General features: G+C 37.7%; 1 protein-coding gene across 7 annotated transcripts in view; it reads right to left on the reverse strand.

Moving 5' to 3' along the window:
- Positions 1–13,108, reverse strand: part of LOC127512366 (disabled homolog 2-interacting protein-like) — a 142,166-nt gene that overhangs the window by 29,682 nt on the left and 99,376 nt on the right. For all 7 annotated transcript variants that reach the window (XM_051893195.1, XM_051893196.1, XM_051893198.1 and 4 more), the window contains 3 exons: positions 7,349–7,502; positions 6,480–6,578; positions 2,868–3,422 (listed from right to left, as the gene is read on the reverse strand). In XM_051893195.1, coding sequence (XP_051749155.1) covers positions 2,868–3,422; positions 6,480–6,578; positions 7,349–7,502 — 808 coding nt within the window. The remainder of the gene's footprint in view (positions 1–2,867; positions 3,423–6,479; positions 6,579–7,348; positions 7,503–13,108) is intronic.

Raw genomic sequence — 13,108 nt, forward strand, 5'->3', positions numbered from 1 at the left:
TTGTATCGTGAGTTCAGTATCGTGATATGTTTCGAATCGTGACATGAGGGTATTGTTACATCCCTATAAGAGTCTAAACTGAGTGATCAATCTAAAACATTTTCAATTCATAATTTAACAGCTTAAAAAAACCTTTTGGCCCCTTAATTTTGCATGTTTTTATTACTCTAAAGTGATTTTGTAGTCTGAAGGAAAAAAAAAACTCTAACAAAGGACACTCTAAATGTCTCTAAACTCTCCACAAGCAACAGATTTGATGTTTCTAAGATGACTGTGCTACTGAAATGAACCCAACAAAAACTTCTGACCTCTGCTAAAGCTGAATAGCTTATATATGTAACAATTAACTTAAGGTTTGCACTGACACCTAAAATGAATATAGCCTCAGAGAAGACCACCCCTATAGTAAAAAACCTGTTTCACGCTTCATTTCACTGATTCTCCACGGCTAAAGGTAATGGCACCAGGACAACTACTTGACGGGTAACTGCAAGATGTTGGATTAAAAACACTGGACTGTAAGACAGCAATAAATCAGCTTCCCGAGAGCTGCCCATTGAAATGACCCTCATGCCTGGACCCTGATTAAAAACATTTCACTGTCTGAAAATCTTGTTTCATGCTTAGTTTGTCTAATTAGTCTCCACACACAGGTTATGATGAGAATATTTAGAAAAGAAAAACTCAACTTTATATCTAAAAAAGTCTTTTGTCTGTCCTGTTCTTCCTCAAACATTGAGTGACGTTAGTGCAGTCTAAACAAGCTCTTCACTAAATGCCATACATATACTAGAGGCTTATCCACCTCCATCTAAGGTCATTCTGCCTTTGTGTTTATATCATCCTGTGAGTCACTGCAAACATACCATCTACAACAACCCTGGATCTGCCAATCAGGGCCAGAACTAAAAAGCAGCCAATACAGATAAGAGCAGCCATATTAATCCCTCCCTTATGGTATAATGGGAAGATTTGCTATTTTGCTTTCTGGATCCTGCGAAAGGCTGTGAGAACCAGGGGGAGATAATCCCTCCGAAATACCTCTCAGCATGAGAAATCCGACGCACATAAATACAAAGATTCACAGATGTAGCCAATACAAACTACATGCAATCTCTTTATTGTAGTATCCCTTTGTTAACCCAAACAGCAAGGAATAACAGCGGGACACTACAGCAGAGATAACAAACTGGAATTGGATTGCGTTTGATTCACCGTGACCTCTGAAGTTCAATAAGAGCATCAGTGAAAAAGCAAAATGCACAGGGAAAACACACAAGGGTCAGGGAAGAGTCAAATTTGATTTGTAATAGTTACAAACAGTAAATACATGGTCACATAAATAATTAATTTAAATATAAATTCATAAATTATAAACATATACCCCAGTTTCACAGACGAGGCTTAAATCTAGTCCCAGACTAAAATGCATGTTTGAACTGTTTGAACTAAAAGCAACTTGCACAGACATATCTTAAAATATGTAACTGCCATTGTTTTGTCTGAAGCTGCACACCAGTAATGTTTTTTTGTTTGTTTGTTTGTTTTTTTCTAAAGCATGTTTATAAAAGCTAATTAAATATCCTAATTGAACTAAGGCCTAATCCTGGCTTAATCCAAACCATGTCTGTGAAACATAATGTTTTATCGTTTATAAATTAATGTTTAAATTATTCACAATAATCTAAAAATTATTCTAAGTATTAATTAATAAATTACAAAATATATATTTAAACAAATCTACTCTGAACCACAAAATAATGTCAAGATTTATAAAGAATCATACTGCTGTTTAAGCCCGGGACACACCAAACCGATGTCAAAAAACTAGTGGCGGCGAAAACTGACTGTGTTGTCGCCTCTCGTCGGCTCCATCTCAGCCAAAAAGCTGCGCTTGAACACACCAAAAGGACTAAAGGCGACTGTCAACTAGCACATGCGTTTCCTCGCCTGCGTGTAAGTAAATATCTGTCTATATCAACAGGTATTAATAGTCTGTTTTCATCATTCAAAAAGGGAAAACTAAACTAGGACTGCAGAAATACAAACCGTAAACAAAGCTGTGGTTGCTTAGCATGTCAATAACGCTGATCACTTTATTAATTTCAGTCGGCTCATGTTATTATGAAAATATTTGAGCAGTGGAATGCTCAGGTAAGATGACGTAAAATTATAACAGCCTTCTGACTTATGATGCTGATTCAACATGCTGAATCCCAAAAAACCCAGACGGCATCCGACTAGAGCCAACAGTGCAGAACACACCGAAAAAACTAAGCTGACACGCTGAAAAACAGCCCGACATTGCCCGACGGCTGACCGTTGGCTTGGTGTGTCCAGGCCTTTAAAAGTTTGTCGTCAGTTTTGGGATTCTTTTCCTAAAAAATTAATACTTTTATAATGTTACAAATCTTTCTATTCATCAAAAAATCCTGAAAAAAGTAAATCACTATTTCTACAAAAACATTAGGTAGCACAACAGTTTGACAATAAAAAGAAATTCTTGAGCACCAAATCAGCCTATTATAATTATTTCTGAATGATCATGTGACACTAACGACTGGAGTCATGGCTGCTGAAAATTCAGTTTTGCCATCACAGGAGTAAATTACTTTTAAAATATATATATTTAAAAAAAAAAATAATGTAACTGTTTTTGCTCATGTATTTCAGTCTGTGATGGTTAAACAACTAGAGATGAAACCAAAAGGTTGTAGCTTGAACCCTGGAATTGTGTTTTCTAGCAAAATGTAAAACATATGATCTTTTTGATATTTTTTTATTTAGCTTTTCCACAGACCCTTTCCTGGACCACAGGTTGAAAACCCCTTAACTAAATGACAAAATGTATTAGCCATTCACATTACCTTTGCTTTCCCGGTGCTCTGCAGGATGTGCACCAGAGCGCAGGCCATCTCCTCTTTGTTCTTGACACTGATGACCGGCTCCAGCACAGAGCAGAGCAGCATGTAGTTGTTGGTGGTGTACTCTGCAAACTCTTTGTAGAGCTCCATGGGCAGGATGTTCATGCTTTGGTACCGGGCCTTGATGCGGACCATGGGACCAGCTGTTTTCCCTTTACCTGGATTGGGTTGGCTAACCGGGTACCATTTCTCGACCAGCTGCCTGCTTGTGACAGTCACCACTGGAATGCTCACCAGCCCCACATAGTTGTTCTTGTCCTTTTTCTTCTTCTTGTCAGAGTCTCTATATAGATGGACGGTGATGTTCTGGACCGCAGGTAGGTTATTGAACTCAAAGTGTTCACCCCAGAAGACATTATCCGTCTTCAGCTTGCAGGTTGTACGGGCATAGAGGCCGTCGTCCAGGCAAAGCTCGCAGAAGTACTTTTTCTTGGCCGGAAGGTCTTTTGCTTCGATGATCCACAGCCGCAGCGTATTCTCAACCCGCCGACTGTTGTCCTAGAGACAGAAGGGCATTGTGAGGTCAGTGGACTGTTAGGCTGCCATGTCACGGCTGTAGCGGATTATTACCGCATCAGTGTGGCATCTAACAGGGTCAGTGATTTAGAGATGACGTGCTTTTCGGCTCAGTGATTAAATACCCTCTGCTTCAGATCACACACCCTTGGCTGGGAATTAAAAGGCCCTTTATTTTAGATCACTTCATGTCCTTCCCATAAAGATAGCAGGATGGTGCTGTAAATACTGTGTGACATCATTCAGCAGTTAATGTCATTCACTGGCCTTTTTAATAGAATAGTCTTTCCAGTGTGAAGTCATGTGGTTTAATATACGAGGGACGACCATAAAGTTGACCTGCATCATGCTGTATAAGGTTAAGCTTTTGTTGTAATATAATAGAGGTTAATTTATAGATATCCCTCCATCCTCTTATAACTTAGGAGGCAATGGAGGACGAGATCAGAATAAAACTAAATGTCACAGTTATTTCTGAGGCCACAGACCATCGTGAATCACTAAACTGAAGAGACTAAAGCCCAGCGGCATACAGTAATTCTTGTCCCTCACCCTCTAGCTTTTGTACAGCTTCCCACCCACAATTAGTGTTGTCATGCAGAAGCATTTATATCTGGGGTGAAACATTACACTGATGGAGACACTGATGGAAATTGTAATACTATTTTGGCAATTTAGCCTCCTCCTAAACACTTCATTTATCCTTTTCTGTGGAGATTTTTTTTTTCCCTGTTCATCTTTCTAGGTTTCTGTAATTTAAAAAAGTATAAATCTGGTGGGCTGCAGTCTATAGCTGGTTAGTGCTGTACATTTAAATTAGAAATCATAACCCTCAAAAATGAATGAGTTGAAAGTTGCTGTCAGTGCAAACAGGGCTTAGTTCACACAAAATAACTCCAATTTCAGTCTGTTCACCATACAAATCTTTCTTTTTGCTTCCGAATACTAGTTGTATGGAGCACTACTGGGCAAAAAATGTTGCGATTGTATATCAATACGACTATAAAAAATTAACAAAAATTAAAATATTGAAATATTTTACTATGAAATAAATCAAGTATATATATATATATATATATATATATATATATATATATATATATATATATACACATGAAATGAATTAATTATATATATATATATATATATATATATATAAAATTTATTAATTTTCAAACATTAAACCATGTGGAGCAGCATTTACCGCAAACCGATCTGCTCTGATAAACTAAAAACATGAACTGCTCGCTTGTAAAAGAACAGTGCCGCGTTTCAATGTGAAACACGCAGCGCATACATTTACATAAAGGCACAATATGTACGATTTTTGGATTCAAATATCTAAAAACCACTAGAACAATGTTATATATTTTGTATATATAATTATCATTATGTTATATATTTACTTGTGTACTGACATTATCCCAAATGTTTCCAAGAATGTTTAAATCTAGAGAAATAAGCAATTTTAACCAGGACATGGACCATGTCCGTGCATGGCCTATCAATGACATCATAGCCGTGTTACCCTCGATTTCCAGTTTTATTTTTTGTAGAAACCATGGAAACACCAAAAACGCTTTAATATATTATGTGTTATTAGACGGGTGAGAAACTGTTTGGATACATTCATTGACAGAAAATTAATCATGTTATATAGCTCAACACAGTAAGTCTTATTGTTTAAATCTCATTTTCTTGATTTACAGCAACTACCATGTTTTACCATGTCTAATATCGATCTAGGTTACGACAGTGTGCAACAAGTGTCTCATAGTAGCCATCGAGCGAATATTAGCACTATAACAACTTTCAAAACACAAATTTATCTAATATGATAAAACAGCGCTGCATTAACCCACATACGCTTGACCAGAAGAAGCGGAAGCATTGACTGTGGCATAATAAAAGTTCCTCTCTAATAATAATCTCAACCATGAACATGATTTCTGCCCGAGTCCCATCCCGATTCTTTTCCACCGGCTATAGACGTGAAGACAACACATCCCGTGATTCTGCAAAATCAGGGCGTCATTAAACTACGCCTTTGTTTTGAATAAGCGACCTCTAGCGGCAAAAATCTACATAGTGTGCTTTTAATTAAATTGTAGCTTTTGCGATTTTATAATCACACTAAGCCACATCACAGTTTTTAGTTTTATTTCGATTAATCGTGCAGCCCTAGGCTGAATAACAATTCTTCAAAATTCACAAACAGCATGAAGCTAAGTAAATAATGACACAATCTCCATTTTTGAGTGAACTATCCCTTTAAGGCGTGACTGATGAATTGCTCTATAACAGGAGTTGACTGTACTGAAGGCACTGGGCTTTGTGTAGGGCTTGAGTGCTCATGGATATTCCCACACAAATAAACACCCACTAAGGCAATTGATTTCGCATCTCAGTATTGAGGTGCTCCATTGTGCGCCCTCATCACAGATAATGAACTAATTAGGCAGACAGAAATGCGCCTCTGCCGCAGCAGCTAATGCCTGAGCTATGATCATCTCCACACTACTACTACAGCATCAACATCTGTCTGAAAGTATCATCTGTTCACTGCAAAGCTCTCTAAAGCCGGGCTCTGGTGTTCACCTCAGAAACCCACTGAGTAATTAAAATGTAAGACTGAACGATGGGGAGACATTAAACACATCCCCAGGCAAGCTGTGAAGAAGGCAAATATAACTTGAAGATTGTGCTTGAATTTTTTCCCCCAATCTAATTAATCATTAATTTGCTTAATTTATTGATTGGTGAAATGAGCTGTCGAATGAGGAGGTTTTTTTCTTGGCGTGCTCAAAGCAGCCATATGTTTTGCAGTTTCTCTCTTGTGTCTCATGTGCTTATATCAAAGAGAGAGAGAAAGAAACGGCCCTGAATTTCATCACTTTTACAGACATAGAAACATTATTTGATCTCTCTTCATATTTTGCATTGAATTGCATTTGTTCTGTTATAAATCAGAGAATCTACGTCAGGTATGGTATTAGCCTATGCAGGTACATAAGTGCCTTTGCAGTTATGCAAGTTTACCTTATTAGGGTGGATGGCTCGTCGCAGATTCTCCATCCATTTGTCTCTCTCTGCAGCTGAACGACAAGAAAAGCACTTACTACCTGTGGAGGTGCTCACCTGGAAAAAAAAAAAAGGGCGATAACTGTCAGCTTACTGCGGGAATCTCACTGCTTTCGGCTTGCTTACATCAAAAGCAAACCTGTGCCATGTTTTAATGTCATGTGAAAAGATGCTACTGAAAAGAAACAAAATGTAAAACTACATTTACTGACAGACAGACTGGGCACAAATGCAGCATTTAAAAACAGAGTTCAGAAAGCTGGATATAGACATTCAAGTTCAAGTTCTGAACAGCCATCACAAGCTATGAAAGAAGTCAAATAGAAAGCTTGTGAATTAAATCAAATTGAACCAAAATTAAATAAATTTTGATTGATACAGATTTCCTGATCCGACTCAAATCTGATCAATATAGATTTGATGGCTTGATTAAATTCTGATTCACAAGCTCTTGATTGGATTCTATTCTGATTTTGATTAAATTCTGATTCATTTGGATATATTTCAGTTATAATATCCATTTTGCTTACATGGTAAGGGAAATTTGTTCTCTACTAAAATTCATATTATTCACAAAAAATACACTAGTATTTTAAAATCGATACTGGGACCATTCAATTAAAATTATGATTAATCGGAAATCAACATTTTTACCCAGTCCAAGATTACTTTTTCGCTGGAAACTTGCCTGGTTAGAAAACATTGTCTTATGAATGACGATATACTGTAATGTTGAACTGAAATAAGCATACTAATGGTAGAGAGAGATCAGGTCATTGAATTTGCTTATGTATATAATGTACAGCGAGTGAAAGAGACATCTATACCTCGAAGCAGTAATCCTGGCCGAGGATGGAGCTGTGCACTGGTTTAATGAGGACCTCCTCCTCCATGCTGAGGTCCAGAGCTTCTACTGCACTGCTGGGACTGAGCAAAGACTCGTGAGAGCGCGACTCCTTCAGCCTGGGCATCAGATGAGACCTGAAACAGAAACACACACACCAAACAGTGACACAAGTGTCTTTCTCATACACACACCCTTAAGCTTTTCAATAAACACATAACTGTTTATCTTGAAAATAAGACAGATAATTTAATGGGTTTATGACAACTTCAAAACTAGTGTTATTACTGCCTACACTGCAGGTGTAATAAGACAACACAGTCTTTAGGCACCCTTAAAAAGACATACAGGACAAAGCAGATTTGAGGGTGAAAGAATAATAGATGTTTGATTCTCACAACATAGTTTAAGTCTCCAAAGTGTGAGACTTTAACTATCAAAGTTACAATAGTGGGGAAAGCTTTGCTACATTTTGATTGGTTCTTGGTGGACTAGCACAAATAAATGTCCATCACCATCAGATAAGGATGCTAGGACAACTGACAGACACCTGTCACAATGATCCATCCAAATCCATTCATAACTGTTTTGAAATCTTAAATCTGATGTAAACTACACATATCCATTTCATACTTCTTCAGAGAAATAGGTATTCTCAGAGACAGCTATTTGTAGTGCAACATCTTCCACAAATTCAGCTGTTAGTGTACAAAATGAATGAATGCATGACTGTTCAGTCTTTTCTTATCTTGTTTGGACTGTATTTGTTTAGAACATTGCCACTGGTGTTCTGATGGTGGTTTGGAATGTGAGAAATGCATTAGTAAACATTAAAGACACTTTAAAGGCTGTTTCTCAGTATGCGTTCTTAAGTGGTCTTGTGTCCTTGTGTTCTCGTTCTACGTAATCATCAACCGTCGAAGTTCAATTCCAATACTCAAGAACACAAGAACAGAGGACGCATGAAAGTACCCGGATGTGTCCTTGAGATCGAGGATGAATCGAATGCAGACTTGAGAGTATCGAACCGTTAAAAATCCCAGAAGACGCTGCGGGCGGTTGACATACGGAAGCCTGCAAGTTCTCGTTCTCACTTATGAGATTCCCGCTACAAACTCGCAAATATGTGACGGCTCATGAAGGTAAACATTTGTCCATTTGTTTTGCTTAATTTTAATAAAGTGATAACCTGAAGAAAGCCTGCAGTATTTTTATTGGCATATAAAAAATAATCTTAACAATGACAAAGCATAGGTAACACAACGGCTACTCACTTTCATAAATACATAAAATATTCATAAAATATATAAAATTATATGAAAACAATGTCTATAATAATATGATAGAAGTCTTTTAATAGGATATTACATTTGTTTGCGATGTTATATTGCATTTTGTGCATTAGCTGCTACTTGTAATATGCTGAGACGGTCAAGATCGCAGCACATCTCAATTCTCACAAGGATGCGTTCTGTGTCCTCCCGTCCTTCCGAGTTCGTTCTTTTAAGGTCGCCTGGCAAGTCCGGACTTCACAAGAACGCAAGTCCGTTCTCTGCGTTCTTGGAATTGAGAAACAGCCAAAGACTTCTGTTTTCTTTATGCAAATGAGTTCCACATGGGAAAGAATGGTGAGCCACACTGTGTGTGTCCCCTCTGATGCTAGCAGCCAATCGTGGCACTGGAATTGAGAAGCGCCAAATTGCAATCTCCTCCTCATCGGAAAGGGATAAATGTACCCTTTCAACAGACACTCCTTGTTCTGAGTCTCCGGATCATCCAGTAAGACATTAACAGATACACCGATGTTCTGTTGCTGCCTTCCCTGTTCCGGCCCAGGAACAGGGAAGGCAGCAACAGATACATTCAGGTTCTGAGTCTCCCGTCTGGTGAGACACTAACAGATATGCTGTCCTGATTCTCCAGCCTGCAAAGGTGAGACAGAAACAGGTTCCATGCTCTGAGTCGACAGCTTGTGAGGAAGCAACAGACAAGACCACGTTCTGAGCCTCCAGTCTGTGAGGAAAGAGACATTAACAAACACTATGTTCAGAGTTTTCGTCCAGCGAGGCAGTAACAATTACAGCACATCTCAAGTCTCTATTCCAGAGAGAGAAAAGCAAATTGACCAAGTTCTGAGTGTCTGGCCCAGAGGCAGAAGACATACAGACCCATTTACAACAAGGTTAAGCTCAGGAGACCAAACCTTCACTTCAAGGTACTTTCGTCTGCATGTTCCAGATTGTAAAGGACCTTCTGCACCTACTTCAGGGCCTCATCTGCCTGTTCCAGATTTTAGGACCCTTTTTGGTGCTCTAGGAGATCAGCATCCCACAAAGCTTCATGTTCAAGGCTATTGAAATGGATTCCAGCTATTTTCTCCACTACGTTGTCACCCAGCACAACCAGTGGAAGAAGTCATTGTCATCTGACTGCTCACTCGACCACGTACTACGTAAATATCACTTTACCGAAACTCTTTCCAGAGACCTTGGCATTGTTGTATTTCTAAATTACATAAGAGGTAATATAATGATAATAATTAATAACAATTATACTATGGGGCTGTTGAATGCTCGAATCTGATTGGTTGACCAGTGTTCTAAGGTGTGCAATTATTTTCATGGAAACGCACGGCTAAAGTAGTTCTAGCAGGTCTTGACTGCATTGCAGTTCCATATCACTTCACAAGCCTATTTTCTCTCTCTCTCTCTCTCTCTCTCTCTCTCTCTCAACTACGTTAATAACTGTACCAACTATATTATTCTGCTATCAAGGCTCAAGTCTCTGTTACTAGTTCTGAAATGACGTTTTGGAATTAGCAACTGAGGCTTGGGATGAGATGCGTAAGAAATTAGTCCCAGACACAAGAGTGTTTTAAGGACAAAAACCCGACAAATGTCTTGAAATACAACATCAGAACAGTGTCTTGAGGTGTGGCAACCATAGTATAAGTGGAATAATTGACTCCGGGCCATGGAATTCTTAGAAAATAATGCACTCTGCTTCCCGTCGTGGCCGCATTACCACCTTGGGTGTGCATTATTTTCTAAGAATTCAACGGCCCGTCGTCAATTATTCCTTACATAATCTTTCATTCATTTGTTTGATGTCCTCACCTTAGCCACACCCAACTTAATCACTTGTATTTGTATGCATCTTATGGACTTTATTCCTTTATCATTCATGTTATTTATTTAGTAGTTGTGTTGATTTACTCTTGTTTATCTTTTTGGTAATAAAATGAATTTTATTACTCTTGTGCCTTATTTGTGTTAATAATGCAGAAGAGGTTCTACAAGTTAATGATATCCCACAAATCCTTCAGATTGGTCAGATGACAAACTCTCTTTGATCATTATTTTACTTTTAAGGCAAAATTTCTTAACTGGTGCCCCGAGGTAAGAGGAATAAGAGATCATCTGACATTCTCACTTCAAGTGAAGTCACTTCAAATTAAAACTCAGAATATCAATTCGGTGCCCATATAGACCAAATCCTTACATTTACAATGATAACTTTCTTTTGTGGGGAAATAAAAATGTTATCAGAGTGAATACAAATCTAAATAATCTAAAATCTAAAATAATAAAATAAAATAATAAAATAAATCTATGTTGAGTCCTTAAACATGCTCTGCATAATATGGAACATATATAATGCATAAAGGCATTAATTACTCATTAAAGCATATGAATGAACACAGGCTTGCTGTTCAGCATGTGTTGTTTGAGCAAAGTGTTTATGTGCTTTGATCACTACAGGTGTCATTAACTGAGCTGTCGGTTAACGTTAACACTCACAGAAACTGATTAGTGCTCTGACAAGATAATTAGTGGCTTCTTCAAACAGCTAATTATCTCCTAATAATCTAAAATAGAGTTTAGAAAATCTCTGCCATACTTTTCAATACCTGTTAAGGCATGAAGACAAAAGTCAGAAAATAATATACCAGATCATAAAGTTGTGAGTGCTTGCATGCAGGTGTGAAGGATGAAGCCATTTAAAATGCCAATACCACTCATGTCACATCAATTCAACACGTTCCGCATCCATAATAAACAGTGATGGGAGACAGAAAGCATATCATTGGAAAATCCAACATGTTTACAGCTGTAATTAAAGTGGGAGATCTCATCTAAGATGAAGCCTGTGTTGGTCTGAACTGACGTTAATTAGTGCTTGCTACAAAGCAGATCTGATCTGGGAACGGTTCCACTACTCATCCCTTCATGTCAGCTGGAGAGAGATGTGCACAGAACACTCTTCATCTTCTGATCTCCAAGGAATACTTCACACAAAAATGAAAATTCTGTCATTATTTACACATTCCCATGTTGTTGTGCGGCATACCTCCTAAAAATTGGGTTGCTGTGCATCTGGTTGTGATGAATGCTTAGTATAGTAAGTTCAGCAAGGTTTTTGAATTCAGACTAAACCAAATTTATATATATAACGGATGGTTTTCTGGTTGTATTTAGCATAAATTTGTTGCAACTGGAGTTGCTGTTGAATAGTTTTTTTTAGATTGCATTATTCATTTATTTTAGAACACTATATAATTATTATTTACATTATTTTATTATATTTTTATAATATATTTTTTATAATACATTTTATTATATAATTATATTATTTAAATATAGTATTTACATACTGTAGTTGCTGTATAAATATAATTTACACACTGTAATGTGTGTAAGTTACACATTGTTGTTAAATTCAAATAGATAACGAGTGAGTTCAAGACTGTTTCATGTTTTCATGACTCATTAAAAATATCCAGTTCATAAGAATCATTTGATTGTGAATGGGACATCACAGCTCACTCTTCTACGTTGTTGCATGCAGGAAAAACTGGCATGCTCTCCATACTTCTCCTGTATGAAAAAAGAGCAGCTTGGACAATCTGCTTAACATCTCCTTTTCTGTTTCAAAGATAAGAAAAAATAATATAGTATTAGAATGACCTGAGGGTGAATTTTCATTTTTGAGTGAACTATCCCTTTCAATCAGTTCAGTGACTATTAACTAACACACAAAGGTAATGTATGATCTCTTCACAAAGGTGATGCTGATGGCAGATGTCAATCTCTCAACAGAAACCCATATTTCCCCTACACAGGGAAATAAATAAACCTGATAGGAAGCGACCCACATATCTTTCCATAAACAATCATCATCAACTGTTTGTCGCTGTGTGTTTCTCATAAATTATTTACAATTCTCTATTACGGTGAACCCTTTCTTTACCTCCCTTCCCCCTCTCCTTTATTTTCATTTCCTCTTTCTCTTTCTCCTCCACAAAGATCTTCAGAGGTAAGACTATACTCCCGAGACCAGCCTTGTCTCTTAACCACTGAGGCTTCAGAGAGCAAAACGTGTGTGTGTGTGTGTGTGTGTGTGTGTGTGTGTGTGTACAAACTGGTTTATTTCTGATTGGCTGAGGTGAAACAAAGCAGAGGACTTAATTGGAGCAAAGGGGATTGTGGGATTGATCCAAGCTTGAAGCGGCATTGAAGAGACAGAGTATCAAACTAGCAGTCCAAACGACAGGTTGAGTTCCAGAATGGGGAGAAACCAACGTCAGTTTTCCTGACCGGGAAACATTGATTGGATGACACTGACAGGAAGTACTGGGAATAGCTGTCAAAAACAAGCTTGAGCGAAAGGATGTTAGAAAAAAAAGAGAAGGAAAAATTTAAAGAAGCACTGTGTGTTGGGGGTTCATCCGAAGGATCGTCAT

The sequence above is a fragment of the Ctenopharyngodon idella genome, chromosome 5, assembly GCF_019924925.1.
Source record: "Ctenopharyngodon idella isolate HZGC_01 chromosome 5, HZGC01, whole genome shotgun sequence".
NCBI lineage: Eukaryota > Metazoa > Chordata > Actinopteri > Cypriniformes > Xenocyprididae > Ctenopharyngodon > Ctenopharyngodon idella.